The 20,084-nt window shown below is 41.5% G+C and overlaps 1 protein-coding gene across 1 annotated transcript in view; it reads right to left on the bottom strand.

Annotated features, from left to right (window-relative positions):
- PHIP (PHIP subunit of CUL4-Ring ligase complex) overlaps positions 1 to 20,084 on the bottom strand; it is a 303,792-nt gene that overhangs the window by 166,688 nt on the left and 117,020 nt on the right. Inside the window, exons 15-17 of the mRNA XM_075923789.1 lie at positions 19,783 to 19,917; positions 3,324 to 3,452; positions 1,729 to 1,954 (exon numbers count right to left, since the gene is read on the bottom strand). Of these exons, the coding sequence (XP_075779904.1) occupies positions 1,729 to 1,954; positions 3,324 to 3,452; positions 19,783 to 19,917 (490 nt within the window). The remainder of the gene's footprint in view (positions 1 to 1,728; positions 1,955 to 3,323; positions 3,453 to 19,782; positions 19,918 to 20,084) is intronic.

The raw sequence follows: 20,084 nt of genomic DNA, 5'->3' as shown, positions 1-20,084 counted from the left end.
GGTGGAGGTAGTAGCATCAGTGCCATGACATCAACTAGAGCTCTGCAACAATTAGACCAATTCCACATCCGAACTGGTCGAACACTCAGAAGTCGATCAGGGTGGTGAAATGGCACTGGCGGCTGGCAACCTTGGTCTCAGGGCATGCTGGGCCATGGACTTCAGCTTCCCTCGGTGCCGAAGGGGAGGTGGAGGTATGGCAGGAGGTGGTGCCGGTCCACTCAATGAAGAGAAGCCAGCAGCTGGAGGACCTGGCACCAGGGTCGGTACCACACGGGGACCCTGCGTTGATGCCAAGTCCGGTGCTGGTGCTGATGCATAGGTTTGGGTGGGAGCAGAGGCTGGTACAGTCACTGGAGGTGGTGCCGTCAAAGTCAACAGCGCCAGGGTGAGGCGACGATGCCCTCTCACATCTGGGGCCAGGGTGCTGTGGCTGAGGACCAGTGCTGCCTGATATCACGTTCCTTGGCTGGGCCCAGTGCTGCAGTCAGAGACAAGGTCAGCCCAATCAGGTCTCTAGCCACCTTGAAAGTGTCCGGAGTGGAGGATTCCAGGAAGCTCCCTGCAAGGCTGAAGTTTTGGCAAGAGCTAGAGTGGTGCCATGCTTGCCGGTGCTACATGCCCCGCTTGAGGGTGCACGGAGAGAACATACCTCAAGGAAAGGTCTCCTCTTCTTCTGGGGCACTGGGAACTGGGACTGGTGCACAGGCACACGCAGCACTGGAAAAGTGCACGAGTAGATAGGTGCTTCCTGCACTGAAGCCAGTGTGCTCTGTGTTTTCGGTGCCACGTCAGACACCAGTGCCAGGCACAGGGCCACTTCCATGTGAATGATCTTTAAGCAAGACTCTCCTTCTCACGTGGTACACAGCTTCAAGCCCCTGCAGAGCTTTCATGGCTCGGACAGGTGGGCTTCACTGAGGCACCTGAGACAGGCTCCGTGGGAGTCCCCACAGGGCATAGGCTTCTGGCACTTCTCACAGGGCTTGAAGCCTTGCCCCACCAGACATGAAGCGAGCCCCGTGCCACAGTACTTCTTCACTAAGTAGTTCACTTAACAACTAGGTAAGAACAATGAACTGTGAAACTTTAACTGAACAAGAAGAGAAAACTGCTAAGAGGCGCTTGCAGAGCAAGAGCAAAAACACATTCCAATGACCATCACAAGTGGTAAGAAGGAACTGAGAGGGTGGAGGGCCAGCAGGGATATATACTAGCCAATATAGCGGCACCATTTCAGGGGGCTCTCCTGCTAGCCCAACTGCTAAGGGAAAATTTCTGATGATGTGCTGCATACACACCCATGTGGAATGGACATGAGGAATCATTTGAGGAATTAGTCTTACTGAATGACTAGCCGGCATTTCCTTGATTCCAGATGAGGTTTTCCTAAGCAAGTCAAATCCCTAATCTCATCTGATATTTTTCTCCTCAACTAAGTGTAGACTCTCAGCTCTTAGAGGCAGTTCCCTTCGCAACCAGTACCACATCTTCACTCATCATTACTTCTTCCCTTTTTAGTTGTCAATTAGGATAAAGATTTACTACAACAAAAAAGGAGGGTTTTTTCTTAATTCATGTGATCAACATAGCTGCAATATTTTAAAGTTCTATTCATGTTAATTCTATTAAATCACACATGAATCACTGCACTATACTTTCCATATGATGAATTCAATACTCAAAGCTCATGTATGCTATAGCATACTGAACTTAAATTCTATATACCTGATGAAGTCACCCCCATCTGTGGAATAAGCTGCTCATCCCTGCAGTTCTCACGACCTGGAACTAATCTCTGGTATCTTGATGGATGAGGATTGCCATCAACATCAACCAAAAATGGGGGAGGCATGAGATGAGGAGCTTGCTGTGTCTGTTCATCTAAGACAAAGTTGTTGGCATCACGAATAAGAGGCCGATAATCACTGTGAAAAAACATCTGATCTGCTATCTGTAACGTAAACATACGTTTTGATTAATTACAAGACACAAAACTGATTACAAATAGAAATATTCAAAGATTTCTGCAGTAAGTATTCAATGTATTTTCCTAACAAGTGGTTCATACATATGCATACTTTTGTAAAAATGAGGTGAGCTATGTGACCACCTTTCTAGGGGAATATGCAATGTGTTTAAGTTTTCCCCATTTATGAGTCATTTTTGTACTGTCCTGCATAGTGGAATAAAACCCTTAACCTCCCTCTAAAAACACAAATGCTTGGCAAAAAGCAGCATAAAACTGTGTTAGGTAGTTTACAAGTTTTGATGTATTGTACATCTCACTATTAGTTATGATATTGCATTTTTAGGTGAAATGGAGATAATCTGGAAATTATTTACAACATTTTAGTATTGATATTTTTCCACACCATGTGTTAATACACACAACTAAATTCTTAAAATCTTTATCAGAGAAGATATTTCAAAAAGTTTGTTTTATACAAATACTGATTTAAGCCACATTATAGTCAAGCTGTAATTACTAAGAGCCTATATAAGCATAAGGAAGTATCCAGAATTGCCCAAATTAACCCAACCTACTTAAAATTACATTACTATAACATACAGTAGATTTACAGCAATGGTGAGCAAACTTTTGCAGCCATGCTCCCTTACCATCAATGGAATCTGTCCACACCCCTACCTCCCCACACACAGACACTACTGCATGGACAATGATTTCTTAACAGCAAGACTCGGGGAGGGAGAGCTGAGGAATGAAGAGGAGCTGGGACTAGAGGTAGAGCTGCTAGGGAAGCAGAGACGGAATGAGGGCTGAGCTGGGGACAGAGCAGCAGGAAGAGTCGAACTGGGGCTGGGGAAAAAACAGGGGTGTGAGCAGATCTGTCTGGAGGCAGAGCAGAACTGGGAGCTGAAAGGCACGGAGGAAGGAGCAAGGCTGAGGGTGCAGCTGGGAGCATAGTGTTTCCTCTCCAGTTCCCAGAAGGGCTGGCCCAGGCCCAGCAACATTCCCCACTACTACTCTGCAAAATGTTCTTCCATGCTTTCATTGTAGTATATAAATGCAACCTGCTTCATAAAGCACCATGCATTCCAATGTTTATTATTATTAAATGTATATCTATTCCTTTTGTTTTATGCAGGTAAACTTGACATGGTTGCTGCTGAACAGGATGTACCAAGCAGCACTAAGTAATAGAAACATACCATACTGTATAAGCTGGTGGGGGGAGGAGGGGGAGAAAAAGAGAGGGGGAGAGAGAAAATAAAAGGGAAGAAGTTTTTTTCCAACAAAAAGCATACAAAATAATTTTTTTACTTAAACAGTGAAAAGGATATTTTGAGTTTGCACTAACCTTGTCATATTTGCTACTGGAGCCAAAGCCAAAAATCAGAAGGTGACCATGAGAGTCAGTACATGCAAAATGCTGGCCATCAGGAGAACACTTGCAATCAAAAACTGCCCCATGTCCTTGTCCTTCAATCTGAAATACATTAAGGTAACCCCCCCCAAAAAACAAAATACCAATCATCAAAAACCAGGGAGACATATTATACTAAGTTATAATCTCAAACTTGTGGTGCTGATGTTGAAATGTACATAAAAAAAAAATCTAAAGACAGTATACTATTAGATGACAGATTTAGTATGGCTTACTTTTCAGTGAAATTTACTTGTCAGTTACTTTTGTTATAGTACTCATAAAATATGCCACATTAACAGCAGTAGAAACGGACTAACTTTAACCGAGAGCAGGCATAGAACAAGGATGAGAACAAAACTTTCCCTCTAGATATCCTGATAATACATTAATCTAAGAGTTGCATCCAGGTCACAGTTTCAGTCACTACACTGATTCTATTTTCTGCCTGTTATATTTGTCAATCAGCATCAACTGCAATGGTATTTTTGTGATGTTAACATTTCTCCACTAGGATATGCACTGAATAAATCAACCCATATTATAAAGATTAGAGGCCTGCTTCTAAAATTCCTACTTTTTTTTGAGATTTTAGATTTATGTGGTTTTAACTCCAGTTTTTAAAAGGAGAACTGCAAAAATTTTAAAAAAGGAATTTTTACCTGATACTCATTTTCTGTTCTCCAGTTCCATTAAGCCAGAACAAATGGGTTTTTGTTTTTCCCTGAAACCTGTCAATCAAGCAGAGGTGACCCATCACCACGCTGAGTTTTCATTTCTGCAGCACCTCTTCAGATACTCCCTTTCTACACTCCCCCATCAAGAACTTTTTGCACTGTCTTTTAAAGACACACAAAAATTCTTTATTTAAATATGGCAAGCCTGTAAACTTACAAAAAATATGGAATTCAATTCACACATTAATTTGCACTTCCATAGTACCTTCCAACATAGGCAATGTTTTTTCAAACATTACTGAATTAAGCCTCAAAATTCCTATAAGGTAGGCACTAATATACTTATATTACCAGTTAGGAAGCTGAGGCACAGGTTTACACATATCCATGACAAAGCCTCTTCTTTACTCCCAGTCCCTTTAAATCACTATATTATACTTCCTCTCACTAAACAGTTTTTCCCAGAAAACTGAGATATGTTTCTGGGTAAGTAAAATGGAACACAGCAAACAATTATGCAATTATGTTCTCTCTCTATGCAATTTGCTACTCCACTATGAATGAAAGAATTCTTAACAGAAGTATCTCACAGGAAAGACAGAAAATAAAAACAGATTAGTCCTTCAAGAGAGCCATCTTAATACCAAATTGGCTGAGGAAAGCAGAATTAATTTAAGCTTAGTGAATGTGTAGATACAACAATGTAGTCCGCTTTACTGATTTTTTTGGAGGGGGGGGAGCAGGAAGGCTGCTCACCTTTTTGTTCAATGAGAAAGCCATGATTATGATAAAGTAGACAGGTAACTTCTGCCCAGAAATAAGCCTTGCAGAGTCCTCCTTAAACACAACTTCAGGGTCCCTCTTAAAAGCCTAAAACATTTTAATATTTTTTTCTTTTTGGAGAGGCAATTACTGGGCAGAATTATTTCCTGGATCTGGTGAAATTCAGAGGAAATATTAAATCAAGCATTTCCACTCTTGTGGGAAAGCTAGCTTGGATGGATTCTTCTCATGAAACTTCTACAAAAGTTACAGAATAAAATACACTAGCTAAATACATTCTTTTCAGGGAGCCACAAAAAAGAAAACTGATCCTATCTTGTGGATGTTCAGCTTCTTCAGTGGTGAATATATACCAGTGCTTAGTCTATAGATGTGGCCAGCTTTGTCTTTAAGGAGTTTCCACAACAGTGTTTGGCCCACATAATTTATTCTGAATGCCTTGCATACAAGACTCCACCCCCCCCCCCCAAAAATAAGAGTCTTCTTTCTGGTCTCTTGTAACTAATCTGGATCTAAGTTAGGTATGGTGAACTATGAGCTTGGAGGTTTATGAGAACCATCAATTAAATCTGAATGTACCAAATAAAAGCCTTTCCTGAACCATTTGTATGTTACTACATTCTTGTCTGAATGGCATGCTAGGATCCTAACAAAAGCTGAAATGAAGGAAAAGGAGAAAAGAAATAAACGTAACGGGTAAGAAAAAAATGACTAAAATGATCTTTTTCTTCTAAAAGAGATATAATTTATAATATTTAAGAAACTTGCAGGTTTCCTCCAAGATGAACAGATCTACATAGGAAAGACCTCATGCATAATGTTCTAATGGCAAAATGGTCAAACATTTTTAGGTGGGAGAAGGGGAATATGGCATATCATCTCAGCTAGTCAGTTTAGTCAAAATAAGTTCTTCATTAACTTCATCTTGAGCCAAGTGAGAACTATTGCGACTGCCATCGTGATTCCTCTCTGTTTCTATAAGCAACAAAAGAGAGGTCTATATTTATTCTGAACACAGATGACAAGTAACATCCTGAAACTTAAAATCAGGATAAGTAGGACCAACTTGCTGTGGACTAATGAAAAACAGTTTCTCTGAAACTTTTATCCTAAGTCATTTTTCACTTTGAAACCTGCATCCCAAAGTCACAGCAATCAAGTGTAATTATATACTATAGAATCCATGAAAAATTTAGTTATTGTGCTCATAGGGATCTCGACATAGGGAGGAAAATAAATCTTGCATTCTAAAACCACAGAATAAAACCACATGTGCAAGTAACAACTGGTATGAGCTCCCATAAAGTCTGGTCCAGAGGAACCACTTCAGATATGACAAACAGGAAGTATCCCATTGAGATATCCCAGATGGACTCTAATTTTTTGCAACCTTTCTTCTAGAAAGGACTCGAATCCCTGTGTCTGATAATGGTTGATGTTTTGCACATGAATATTCTTCTCATGGTTTATCATCAATGTCAAGAGGAAAAGAATCCAAGTCAACAATTCAATAGAATATATCGTGGATAGACGCCTCATTAAAAGTTATGCCTAATTAGCAAAAGGCATTAAATAGGAGTCATGATGCTGGAGGAATTGCTAAATTTATTAAACTGGCTATACTAGACTGAATCATTAAAAGTGTGGAAGTCATGTTGAGAGGACTGGTAAAGGAATAGTGTTTTGGCAAAAAAAGGTGAAGCTGCCCAGTATATCTCCAGAACTTCTGGACATAAATCAGCACAATACTATTAAGAGATAAAAGGACACATCTGTACTCTTCACCTCTTTCCATTTTTTTATGCAGTGATGCAGCAATGTTCAGTTGTTGCTAAAGAAAAGAAAAGACTGGAAATCACAACAGATTCCTTGAAGGAGAATGAGTGTGCAGAAATTCTCAAGTGTAACAGGCAGCCTCTGCTTGATTGACAATTTGCAGGAAGAAACCCATTTAATTTGAATTAGTGGATGTTAGAACACTGACAAAGTAGATTCTTCTAAGAAAAATAAGGATTAGACAATTCTTAAATATTAAAAATACCATTTTTAAACGAAACTATTTTTAAAAAATGGAATTCATCCAGGAAAAAAAGACTGACAGAACCAGCTTTAGTAGAACAACTTTTATCATATTCCATAAAGGAGAATATCTTCAGGTCAGTTCCCAATCTTTTGCTTTGAATTGTATTACAAGAAAAAGGAAGAGGGAGAAAAGATCCCCCCAAAAGCCCTGACTTTGCAACCGTAACTGTGTAGGTAGAACCGTACTCCTACGTAGAGCTCCACTGACTTCAAGGGGATTCTATGTGGGAGCAGGGGTCCACCCATGTAGTTCTAGTTGCATTACCAGGGACAACATCTGCCAACATAACCCTGAAAAATTTTCTGAACGTAAATATCATGCAGAGATCACGAAAGCCAAATTCAAGTACTGAAGTTTTCCATAAGACCCTTAGCTTGCCTACATTTTGCATCTGTGCTGTTTATGCTGTTAATGTCTAAAATATATCTAATGTGTCCAAGTTGAATTTCTTCACTTTTATATTTATATTCTTAACCTTATATAACGATAAGTGTGCAAAAATTTTATCTGACTCTAAACACTTAAAAAAAGGTAAGAGGAGTCAAGGAGGTGAAGAATGATACAAGCAAACTTAAAACAGCACTAAAATCATCACACAACCTAGTGCTAAGAGCATGCATTTAAGGGCACTAAACAGAGATATTAAATTGAACAGTCCTAACTACCTCCATTCAAAATACAAGACCAAAGGGACACCCTAGGAAAAAGGACTCTAATTTGTTTTAAAAAATTAAAATATATAAAAGGGCATCTTAATAATGCTGTCTGGAATTTTTCCATCCTATTTGTTACAAGTCTCATATTATAACTGAACATGCATTTGTTTTCTTTCCGTAAAGTTTTATCTTTTCACTATGGAAACCTCATCAAACTTACTTCTGATTATGAGGATTTTTAACAGAGAAAAAGGAGCAGAGGGAAGAGACACTATTAAGAATTACATACAAATTTTAGAACTTGAAAAATTCACTGGGGTGCCCCAGGCACAGAAGTAGTATTTTCATTTCTCATCTCTTTTCCTCGCACGCTGACTAGATATACTGACAGTGCCCCTTTCATCGTTTGCATGTAGCTAATTGTATTTTCTATGGGACAATCTCAAACAGTTTTAAATTTCAAATATCACCTTCTCAAAGTATTGTATAAAATTTCATTCAAATTTTAAATTCATATACAACTTTGGGTACTAAAGTTTAACTTTGTTTCCCACTGATTTCATCCAAATACTTGTCATTGAAGTACAGGTGCATTTAAAACAGACCTTCTATAATAAACAAAAACTGGTTTCCAGATACTAAATACTTCAGTTATCTGACACACCAACTGTTGTCTAAATCAGGATGTATTAAAGTATACTGATCCTAATGTGTACACAGTTATACTTTCACATCCCTAATCACAATGCTAATGAATATAGGTGAAAGAAACTGAAGGTTCTGAGTTCAACTCAGACCATTTTAAGTAATATGTTCAAAAATGGGTGCAGCCGTAAGTGGGGGTGCTTGTAACCTGAACCCTGTCACCCAGGGTTGAACCATTCAGGCTTAGACTTTGGCCCCAAACTGTGTGACTCAGGCTTTGGCCCTGTGCCCCAGAAAATCTTACTCCAGCCCTTGTAATCCCTTTTAAACGGGGTCCTGACCCACAGTTGAGGACCACTGTTCTATGCCCTATGAAAATACACACGTAAGTACCCAAAAATTGTTTGAGACAACTCTCTATGGTTTATCCTTTGAGTAAACAATGATTATGTCCAATATTTGGGCAATCTCCAAGTGAACTGCATATCTCCTAAATAGAGCAATTAGGCTAGCTTCTCATGACGAAACCTGAAGATGAATCTGAGCTAGTGTTGTATCAAGAAGGACATACTTTTGATATTTTGTGCGTACACTGAAAGAGGTTAAACTCTCTTTCTTAAGGATATGGCTAGTCTGACAGATTAAAAAAAAAATCTTAAGGCATTAGATTTTCCATGAAATTTCTTATGTAGACCGTTAAAAATTAAATCAAAACAAAATTACAAAAGTTACATTTATGCAACACACAAAGTCACAAATATTAATGGTGAAATGTTAAATTTATGTTTCTTAGAGTAAGACTAAAATTCAGCCCTACTGCACATTCTGTATTTTATTATTTGAAATTTATTTATCTTAAGATTTAGGAGAAAATATATAAATAAGCATATTTTTACAGGACACACTAAAATAAATAAAATAATGCTGTGCGTTTGATTCTACATACCAAAATACAAGTATCCATTCTGTATTTTTTTAGTCTAAGTTTAATGGTATAAACATGAATATATTGATTCATTTATAAAGCAATTAACAGAAAATACCAAGTGCTTGTGACATGTCTGAGTTAATTTTACTCTGTATATTTTAATGTTTCATCCTCGCATTTAAGTGTTATAAGGGCCCAATCCTGAGATACATGTTGTAAACAAGAGTCATGCAGCCCCACTCAGCCCAGATAATGATGGATTACCCAAAAGAAGAGCAATTTCCATTTGGAGGAATAACTAGATCATCCTAGGAGACAGCTTTCTGATTTATATGAGGATTTCTTGAATCTGTACAGCACTGTCCCTGACAGTAGATTTCAGCCATCCAACATTCAAGCTGTCAGGTATAATGACTGCAATATCTGACCGTGATACTAAGATATCAAGTCCAATGACCCCCACAAGATGGATGAGCGACTGAATGGACATATGCAATAAGTCTCACAAACAAATATCTGAGCCAGTATGGCTTTGGAATCAGTGTGGCTTTGTCTCATTTGACTTTGGAGATCACTCCAGGGAGCAGGAGAATCAGGAGACCACTGCAGTAGGAACAAGACCAATTAGGAATGCGGACACACAACAGCCTACACCTCCACGGAGCAGAAGTTCAGGAACTTAGTGTTGTTTTTTATAGTGAACAGATCTCTTGGGAGAATCCCTTACTAGCAAAATATCAGCTCTATGACAGATGTCTGCAGTATCACTTGTGGCTGGGAAAGTATACCTGCTTCAGAAGTTAGTCAGGCTGTTGCTGGTTCCTAGAAAGTAGAAAGGCAGTGGGGTTACCCCAGGGTGATGCCATCGAGTCCACAGCTTTAATGGCTTCCTGGCAGAGTGGCTGACCAAGGACTTCCTTGTTTATATAGTGCACCATATTGTCCATCAAGAGCTGCACTGCTGAGTCCTACAAGACAGGAATTTACGCTATACAAGCCAGGCAGAAGGTCCTGGGCTCCAAGATGATCATATGCAGTGTCAGATCAACTTGGAACCAGATCATATGCATCTGCAAATTGTTCAGATGGGCAGATCCTATCTGTCTCTAAAGCATCTATGCTAAGTATCATCAATGGGGAAGGGAAGCAAGAAAGGTTTCTTGCATTCCCCTGTCCAACCACTAAGCTCTTGTATGACTTGAGGGGGAACTGAGACTTGTCCATATAATGCTTGGATGGGGAGAACACTGACTTTAGCCATGGTCAGTAAGTACAGGAAGCGGATGTCTGGTCTCTGCATCAGCTGTCACGTGCATGCTTCAATATAAATGGAGCCACCCTGTCCCAAGTTAAAAAGCCATATTTGGCCAGTAGGGTCTGGCAATATGGATTATTACCTTTAAAGCAACTCTTATTGGATATCGATTTTTTTTCAGTATTGCCATCTCAAGCATAGAGCCCAGATTGTGATCAGTGAAAAGTATTAAACTGTGTTTGAGGGATCCAATACTGTTTCTTTACTTGTTTCAGGCTCTCTCTGATTTCTGCTTCTGGGTAGATCTCATTCTCACCTCACAAACTCCCATTCTCACTGTCAATGAGTTCAACTTTCATTTTGATAACCCAGGCATCTCCTCCTTTGCTGTAAGTTTCCTCACTCTCACCTCTTCAATTCAATTGAACCCTGGTTCAATTCAATTTTACATGGTCTCCATCAAGCTCTGTGCTTTCTCTGAACTCTAACTAAAATCCTCCTCTCCGACCATTACTTAACTTCTTTCAGCGTCATCCATCAACACTTCCATTCCCCAGTACTCAGACTTTCCATGACTTCCCGTCCATTAACTGACTACTTAATCTGACTACTGATTCCCTCTTCAAGCCTCCCCTGCTTCTCTTTCCATAGAGATGTTCACAGATTTCTTCCAAGAGAAAAGAGGTTTGCCAGTCATGTGCCAGTGCTTAGAATGAGGGTAAATCCAAGTTGCTTTGTATTTGTTTGCCTTTCTAGGAACAATTCTCTGCCTTTTTCCCCTGTAACAGATGCAGAAGTTTCTCAGCTCTTCTCCTCATCTAACCCTTTCAACTATTCCAATGAACTCATCCCACCCCACCTCCTGTGGGTGCTCCACTTAAGGTAACTGTGCACCCCTGCATTTTTAGTCAGCACATGCAGCCAACTACCCTCCCCTCCCCCACATTACGACAAAGATTAGACTAAGGCAGGGACAGTGCCTTGTACTTGTTAATGTATCTGCGCCCACTCTGCCTTTCTATCCATGTTGGCCTGAAACTAGTGATCTCTTCGGTACCTTTTAAATTCAAGCGATATGTACACTCAGCAATTTTAATGCTAGAGACTATGGCCAAAAGTGTTTGGACATCATGGCATTAGAACCAAGAACTCAAATGGCACCCTTCACCTTCAAACTTGTGTGCAGGATGAGCTTGCTATTGCAAGAATGCTCTTCAAAAAGGCAAACAAATACAAAGTATCTTGGATTCACCCTCAGTCTAAGCATTGGCATATGACTGTCAAGACTTCATTACAAAACAAAGACGTATTTCTCATGTTAACTTGACTGGCGCAATGCGTAAAACTGGCTCCTCATCTGACCATTACATGGTATGCAGTGTCATCTCTTCGAGTCTTTGTCCATCAAAATGTCATCATTCTGCTGTATGACAGGAAAAACAGCTGGATGTAGGTAAACTTGAAATGCCTGAGACATAAGCATTGCTTCAACTCAGTCTTCACGATTCCTTAGTCATCAATAATGAAGATCCAAAGCAGCCATCCACTATTGAGGAGGACTGGATTAACCTCAAGGAAACAATCTACAAAAATTCTGTGGAAATACTAGGTTTCCAAGAAAATAAATACAAGGACTGGTTTCATTACAAAGACAAAGATGCTTCAGCTCTTCTTGATAAAATGCATGTGACACACCTGGTCTAGATCAACAAAGAGAATGTCTCCAAAGCATACATGTAAGCTAAGCAGAAGGCACATGTCAAATTACAGCAAAGAGGACTGTGGGAAACGTAAAGCAGTCAAACTTCAAGTTACAGATTACAGTAATGATTTTAAAGCTTTCTATGATGGGCTGAAGGTAGTCTATGGGCTGTGCATTGTTGGCTCTACATCAGTGCACTCTACTGATGGCAACACTCTTACTACAGATAGCGCTACAATCCTTGACCACTGGGCTGAACTTTTTCATAATATATTAAACCAGACATCAATGTTCAACAGCAGCTGCCTTCTTGAAGAGATTCCTCAGTGTCCTGAGTCACAGCTAGTTATGACAATTCTTGACGAGGAACAAAAAAGTTGTCAAGCAGAAGAAACCCAGAAAGGCACCTGGCAGTAATGCAATCCCACAAGAAATTTATAAAACTAGTGGTAACCAGCTGATGTGCCATCTCACCCATTTATTCAGCACCACTTGGGAGAATGACCTCCAGGACTTCAAAGACGCCCAACTGTACTCATATATAAGAGAAAAGGTGACTGTGCATGCTGTGATGACCACTGGGGCATCTCATCGTCTATAGCAGGTAAGATCCTGGCCCACATTCTCTCTAACTGGCTGTCATTACATGTCTTCACGAATAGAATAATTCCTGAAAGTCAGTGTGGATTTTCTAACAGTCGAGGCACTGCCAACATAGGATCAGTGCAATAGCACTGGGTAGAGAATCTACTCTGTTTCTTTTTGTTCTCACAAGCACATATTTTTAGGGTTTTCAATATGAGATGGGAATCCTTAAGAGCATGAAAGATTGCTTCTGTGTCTTCCATGAATATCTAACCTTTGAAAGGTACATCCTCTAACGTTGCTGTCTTCCACATGACTATAGATGTGGTGATGGAGCAGGCTGCCATGTCCAAAGAAAGCCTGCAAGGTCATTCTGGCAAGGACGGTCCTTTCTGTTAGCTTTATATTGCTCTTTTTTATCTGTTAAAAGATGTTTGATAAAGTGGTTATCTGTGCAAAAATGTTGTAACAGAATAATTTGCTATGCAAAACTGCAGTTGCCGCCAAGAAACAGGCCTTCCTGCCAAATAGGTCTAGGCATTTCCAATCTCTATCAGGAAGAATGGCCCTACTCAGATATTTATTTCCCTTTTGATTAACCACCTCCACAACCAGTAAATTGTGGGCAAGGAGAGTGAAGAAAAATTCAGCTCCCTTAGGTGGTACATAATACATCTTGTCTGATCTTTCACAAGAAACTGGAGCTGTAACTGGAATCTGCAAAACAGTTTTCACTGAGTTCTTGATAGCAGTACTTATGGACGATACAATCTTGGCAGTAGGAGATGCATAAAGAATATTAGTCAGTTTATGATATGTGTCCAGCAGTTCTGCCAGGGAACCATCTAGTTAGTCTGCCACTTGCTTAAATAATTCCTGGAAGGATGTCAGCTTATCACCGATGTGGGAGAAGGAGACAGTTTTGAGAGGAGAGGAAAAGGAGATGGGGGCAGGAGGATGGTGTCACTCTCTGGTGGCTCTTCAACTGTGTCTGCTTTGTCTTCGAAAGTTTCTGGGAAGGCTAGGGCAGAAAGTGAAGGTGATCTGTGTGATCTTGGTGTTCCAGATCTAGAAGTGATGAAGAGCTGCATGTTCTGGGCTCTGTATAATGCCCAAATGTCCCAATATGGTTGGTCAGTTTGGAGGAAGAGCCATAAGTGGGGAACCCATTGCAGAAGTTACCATGCTATGGACTGTTGTTGCAAGGGTCTAGGTTTGGGTTAGGAATGGTAGGGGTGCACATTTGTGCCCCAACTCCTCCAGCTTACTGTTGGAGACAGAAGCCAATTCAGCGGTGGTACTGGTGAGGCCTGGCACTGGTCTGGTTGGAGTAGAGGTGCTGAAAAGGTCAGCATGGCTGACAATTTTGTTGCAACATGGATAAGCTCAGTGCCAACAGAGGAGGGATGTTTTGGTTTGAAGTCACTATGATTGCTGCTGGTGCTATGCACTTGCTGCAATATACTGGTGCAGCAGGAGGTGCCATTGCATTGCTTGCTGCCAAAGTTTCCATCAGTTTCCTCAGTGCTGAGGTAGCAGGCTGGGTTTTTTTTGTACCTTCTTTAGACTAGACTGTGGTGGGGAGGGGATTTCTGCTTCTCAGGCCATCCCAGTGGCAGAATGTCCAGGTGCCTCACGGTCAGACACTCTAGGTCAGTAGTTCTCAAAGCATGGCCTCCCAGATGGCCTGCAGCTTGAGCTCAGTGCCCCACCATGAGGCAGGGAGGCCATGCTGCTTCCCTGCTTCATGGAGGCGGGGGAAGCCGAGCTCCCCCCTCACCCTGCTGGGACAACGGCTTTCCCTGCTATCGCCACTGGGCCACGCTACCTGCATGGTGGTCTCAGCGGAGCCCAGCGGGGAAGTAGCAGCTCCCGTGCCACAACACTGCCAGGAGCCCTTTAGCACTGCCACAGCCCCACCCCAGGGAAACTGGCTCCACTAGACAAGAAACTGACATCCACCTCTCCACGCTGCCCACAGGCCCCGCCACCTGTAGGAGCTGCACTAGCCGCTGGGGGAGCCCTGGAAGCGGCAGTGCTGGTGCCATCAGCATGCAGAGGAACCTGGAGGACTTTCCACCACGGTACCTACCCATCTTGCCTTCTGCTCAGCAGTGCAGGTAGCTACATTTCCAAAGTGGTAACGGCTGCTCTGTAGGGCAGCCACGCAGATCAGGGCTCCTTCAGAAGCCAGGGGAGTAGCCTGCTTGTCTCCCCAGGAGATCAGGGAGTTGCAGCCAGGAGTGAGGTCACTAGGGGACTCTGTCCCCCACCTTCATCTCTCACCAAAGAACTAGTGTAAACAGAGAAACGCTTCTGTATTGCATTGTGCCCAGGGCACCCCACTCCATGGCTTGCTCTGTACCATCACAAAAAACTATCTGGAATCTCAAAACTTCCTGTATTGACAAGGTACCATTTAGGCTGCCACAAACACAAAGCCAGTTCAGAGAACAACAGAGTACCCCCTCTCCCCCCCCCCCCCAATCCCTCGTGCTGAAATGGGTAGCAATTCTAAAGATTTGGTTTTCTGGTTAGAAACAATAGCCTGTAGGATTGTGCTACTTCCAGTAGCAGTGTATTATAAGAGCAGCTCCTACTACCAGTAGCACAGCTTTACAAGGAAGCAGCTCTCTACAAATCACCCACCAATGGGAGCAACAGGGGTGCCAAGCTAGATAAGCATCCTCCTCATGCCCAGACCCCTACACACCGATCCCTCTCGCTCACCTTTCTGCCCCCAACCAAGACCCCACACACCCAGCTTGCTCCTGCACTCTCCCTCCTGGCCACACTCTGCACCCTCCCTTGCTCCCTCCCCCCCACCAGGCAGACACCCTGCTCCCAGGGTGCAGAAGCAGGCTCTCTCCCACCCAGACCACACACCCTCATCCTCGCCTGCATCCCACCCCTCCTGACCACATACTGCATCCCCATCCCTATTCTACTCGCTGGCAGCCCTGTCCCGCACAATGAACCCCTCATTTTTGTCCCCACCCCAGAGCATTAGGGAGTCCACAAAAATCTACTAACTCTAGAAGCCTAGAAAAGTAAATCTGGACTATAGGAAGTCCTGAACCTCAGTCCTCCCTGTGCCTTCTCCTTGCCCTGTGTGGCTGGAGTGCCAAATGAGTGAAGTGTGTCAGCTGGGGAACACATCAGTGAGGGCTGGTAGTTTCTGGAGGAGTTTTTTTTGCTTCTCACTTGTGTGATCCCCAAATGATTTTTTTGTGGGTCAGTGGCCTCTGACCCAGAAAAGTTCTCCACCCCTGTAATAAATAAAACATTGAAACCTTTTTTGTTGGGGACAAATCAATATTTTACTTTATTTAAAATGAAGTTTGATAAATTAATGAGAAAGTTAAAACACTTAAATCTGTTTAATAATTTAAATTAAATTATTCTTCCTAGCTGCAGCACTAGCAAAATGGCTCAGGCATAACAATGTAATATAACTGAGTTTCCATTAACAACTGGTGGTTGGCGGAAAGATTTGCATTCAGCCTGGAGGTCTGCGGGTTTGAGAACCACTGCTCTATGTGCTGACGGTACCAGGGGAAGTCTGGCTGTCTGAGATCACCTTCTGTTAGGCAAGTCTTGCTGAGGCAAAGAATCAGGATCAGAAGTAGGACAAAGGGATTTTTCCAGCATCATGAGTTTTAACTGGAGATAATCCTTAGCTTTTCTAGTTCTCACTGTCAATCTTTTGCAGTATTGGCATTTGTGTGTGAGGTCTCTCTCTCCCGGGCAACAGACACACTTTCTGAAACTGGTATTAACAGTCTACAGATCACACACCTAAACAGAATGGGAATCTCCATCACAGCTACTGAAGACCAATGCAAGCCCTCCCAACTGACTCCTTTTTCATTCGCTCTGGACAATCATTCTGCCTATTATTCAGACCCACAGCCTAATTTAATCTCTGTGTCATCACATACAGGTTATACCTATTATCTTGAAGAGTCTTTCTTTATAACATTTTGATCATCACAGCATCCTTCTTTCTGATGTTAACAAATGTAACCTGGTCTTTTGGAATATTCATTCGGAATGCTGTTGCACAGATCATTTTCCTAGCTTATAGCACAGACCATGTTAACCCTCTATTTGCATCACTCTTCTGGGTCCACCTTGTCTACTCACTGAACCATAGGACTGAAAGGGACCTTGAGAGGTCATCAAGTCTAGTACCCTACACTCATGGCAGGGCCGAACACCACCTAGACCAACCTTGACAGGTGTTTGTCTAAACTGCTCTTTAAAATCTCCAATGATGGAGATTCCATAACTTTTCTAGGCAATTTATTCCCATGGGTAACCATCCTGACAGACAGGAAGTTTTTTTCCAAAGTCCAACCTAAAACTCCCTTGCTCCAATTTAAGTCCATGGCTTATTGTCCGATCATCAGACATTAAGGTGAATATTTTTTCTCCCTGTTCCTTGAAACAACCTCTTAGGTTCTTGAAAGCTATTATGTCTCCTCCCACTTGCACCTCAGTCTTCTCTTTTCCAGACTAAACAAACGCAATTCTTTCAATTTTCCCTCATAGGCCAAGTTTTCTAGACCTTTAATCATTTTTGTTGCTCTTCTCTGAAATTTGTCCACATCCTTTCTGAAATGTGGTACCCAGAACTGTATTGTGTTTTGCCCCTTTCCTAGCCTTCCTGAGCAAGCAGTACCCTTTAATACCAATAGTCTAGTTATGCATATTATCCCACTGGCACTGTAATGCCAACTACTGCATCAAACTATTTGTCTTTATTTTCAAGGTCCTTCACAGGACCTCTCACATGTCATTCCCTAAAAAAAATAGTGAATCCTACCATTGGCCAATAATACAAACCTCCCAATCTCCCACTTACTACAGAGTCAAAACAAGCAGCTTCATACTTTCTCCCATGTTGCCCCTCACATCAGGTGAAAATTCCCCATAAATATCAACAAAACTAAGATCTTCCTTCAAAACCCTTTTTAAAACACTCCTTTGCCATGAAACCTACAAAAATTTGACAGTAGACAAACTTTTGGATTAAGAATTCTGCTCCTTATACTAACCACTACTGTCTCATTGTTTCCTTGTACTCCATCTGAATGCATCTTTTACTATGCTTTATGCCTGATCAGGGCTAATAAGCACTAAGGTGATATCAATCGGTAAGGGTGGCATAGAAGACAGTACCACAAGACTTGAACTAGAGTTAACAGAACCTCATTTATGAATAGGGTGATTTTGCCTGGAATAACAGTTGTCAAAGTATGTAATAATTTATGAGATTTCACCAATGCTATTGATATTTCCACCTCTGGAATCTTTGAAATTTGCAGGTGGAGCTCCTGGAAAGATTCACCCAGTGCCCCTGTTGCTGCCAAAGACACTACTTTGCCAGGCAATAACAGTGAGAGGTCTTTTGGTAGCAAAGCAGGATGCTGGTGTTGCTTGGCCCCTTAGTCTGGTCTTCATGGTGGTTTTTCCATCCTGGCCAGAGAAGCTGATATGGAAAGGGGTTTCCTTCCATTTTTCTCAAGTGTGAAGACCAGTTCCTAGTGACTTCAGATGACAGACCCCAGAAAACCCTGTAGGGCCATGGCAGCTGCCACAGGGATATGTCTGGTTAAGATGATATTGTCAGTCCTATGCCATGTGTTTCAAGATGATTAATGGATCCTTAAGAGAGTCCACACCATTTCTGAGATATTGATCATAGATCACAGAAACATTTCTGTGCTCCAAGATGATGAGAATGTACTTCAGGTGATAGAGAGAAGAAATAGGCCTCCTATATACATAGCAAGTGGAATATAATAATTGGCACATGCATTAGTACCAAAAAACATCTAAAAGCCAATGAAAACCCTCCTCTTTCAGAGGTTCATCACATTCTGCAGGCATCAATGCTGTAGGGTGTAGTGCCAGATCGAGGGCCAATACCTGAGGAGTCATCTTCTGTGTCATGGGCTGCTCCTGCTCACCAGTTCTTGACACCATTTGGTTCTTAATAGATTTGTCTACGTAGGCTTTACATCATCTGTGTGCGAAGACACTGAATTCAGTCTATTGTCTACCTCTTCGTTCAGAGTGGCTCCACTCAGAGTAGCACTTCGATACCAAATGTTTTGGTGCTGACTAAGGCATTTAGTGAAGCATATTTTAAAGTTAGAGCACTTGTGCTACTGCCAATGCTAGGTCTTTCCTCAGTGTGGTCTTCTCTGTGCTAGCATTTGGGGTTGATTATTACTGGATTAAGTTGTTTTGTCCTTTGCTGGTGCTCTGGTGCCTACCCACTACAGATCTGAGAAACACAGATTTTACCAGGAAAGCACAGTTCAGCCATACAAAATATGACCTACTCATTCTTGCAGCAAAATAGGTACGTACCAAACATATGGGACTCTTGTGATGAAAAGAAGCCCCTGTGGTATCCATGTTTTTAGTAATTAGTCCATCAAAGGACATGTAGGACTTGAAGTCCACAGGTTCTGAATCTGCCATATTGAGGCATCCAATACTGCAAGGGGGGGAAATACAGATGGTTCTGATCTTCAGTGCTCAATTCAAATGGATGAAAAATGTTCATTGTGGTCAATTTATCAAAAGAATTCTAAAGAGTTTTGAGAAGCTTTGAGAGATTTAATTGGAATTTAAACCTACTATGTTGGAAGCTTTTCGGTTTCGTTCTCACAAATATTAGCGAATAAGGGAGAACTGAGTGATGGTGACAGCCATCCTGACATTCAGGCACTTGTATAAGAGTGTGAGGAGTCACATGGGCATATATGCAACACTGACTGACGCCAGCATTTAAAAGACTCAGATTTTGTGTTCATGAGGCACATGCATATATACAGTGGGATCTACAATGACATACAACAAAGGAAAAATCAATAGTTAATGCAGTCATTTCAAGCAACTTCATATCAAGCTGTAGGTGAAATTCCAATCCTTAAGTTCACTGGAGTCTGGCCACTAGCATCAATGGAGCCAGGACAGCACCCTACTCCCCTGGTTACACAAACTACAAAATGCAGTGTACTTTACAGTTATACAAGAATAGCAAATAACCATAGGAAAATTACCATGTTGAAGTAAGATCTAATTTTGACCCCTCTTGCCAAATCCCAAACTATGACATTCCCATCATGGCCAGCAGAGAAGAGAACCCTAGGATCAAATGGATGAGGCTCAAGTACAAACACTTCATCCTCATGTCCCTGAAATAAAAAATATTTATCTTTTTTAAAAGAGAAGTTCAGAGAAGAGATGTTCCACAGATACATGCAGAAATATTTACGAGGGCTGTCAAGTGATTAAAAAAAATAATCACAATTATAAAAATTAAGCTTGATTAATTGCACAATTGTGTTGTTAAAGAATAGAA

The sequence above is a fragment of the Pelodiscus sinensis genome, chromosome 3 (genome assembly GCF_049634645.1).
Source record: "Pelodiscus sinensis isolate JC-2024 chromosome 3, ASM4963464v1, whole genome shotgun sequence".
NCBI lineage: Eukaryota > Metazoa > Chordata > Testudines > Trionychidae > Pelodiscus > Pelodiscus sinensis.
Note: the sequence above shows the minus strand (reverse complement) of the source record. Positions and strands in the feature narration are given on the sequence as shown.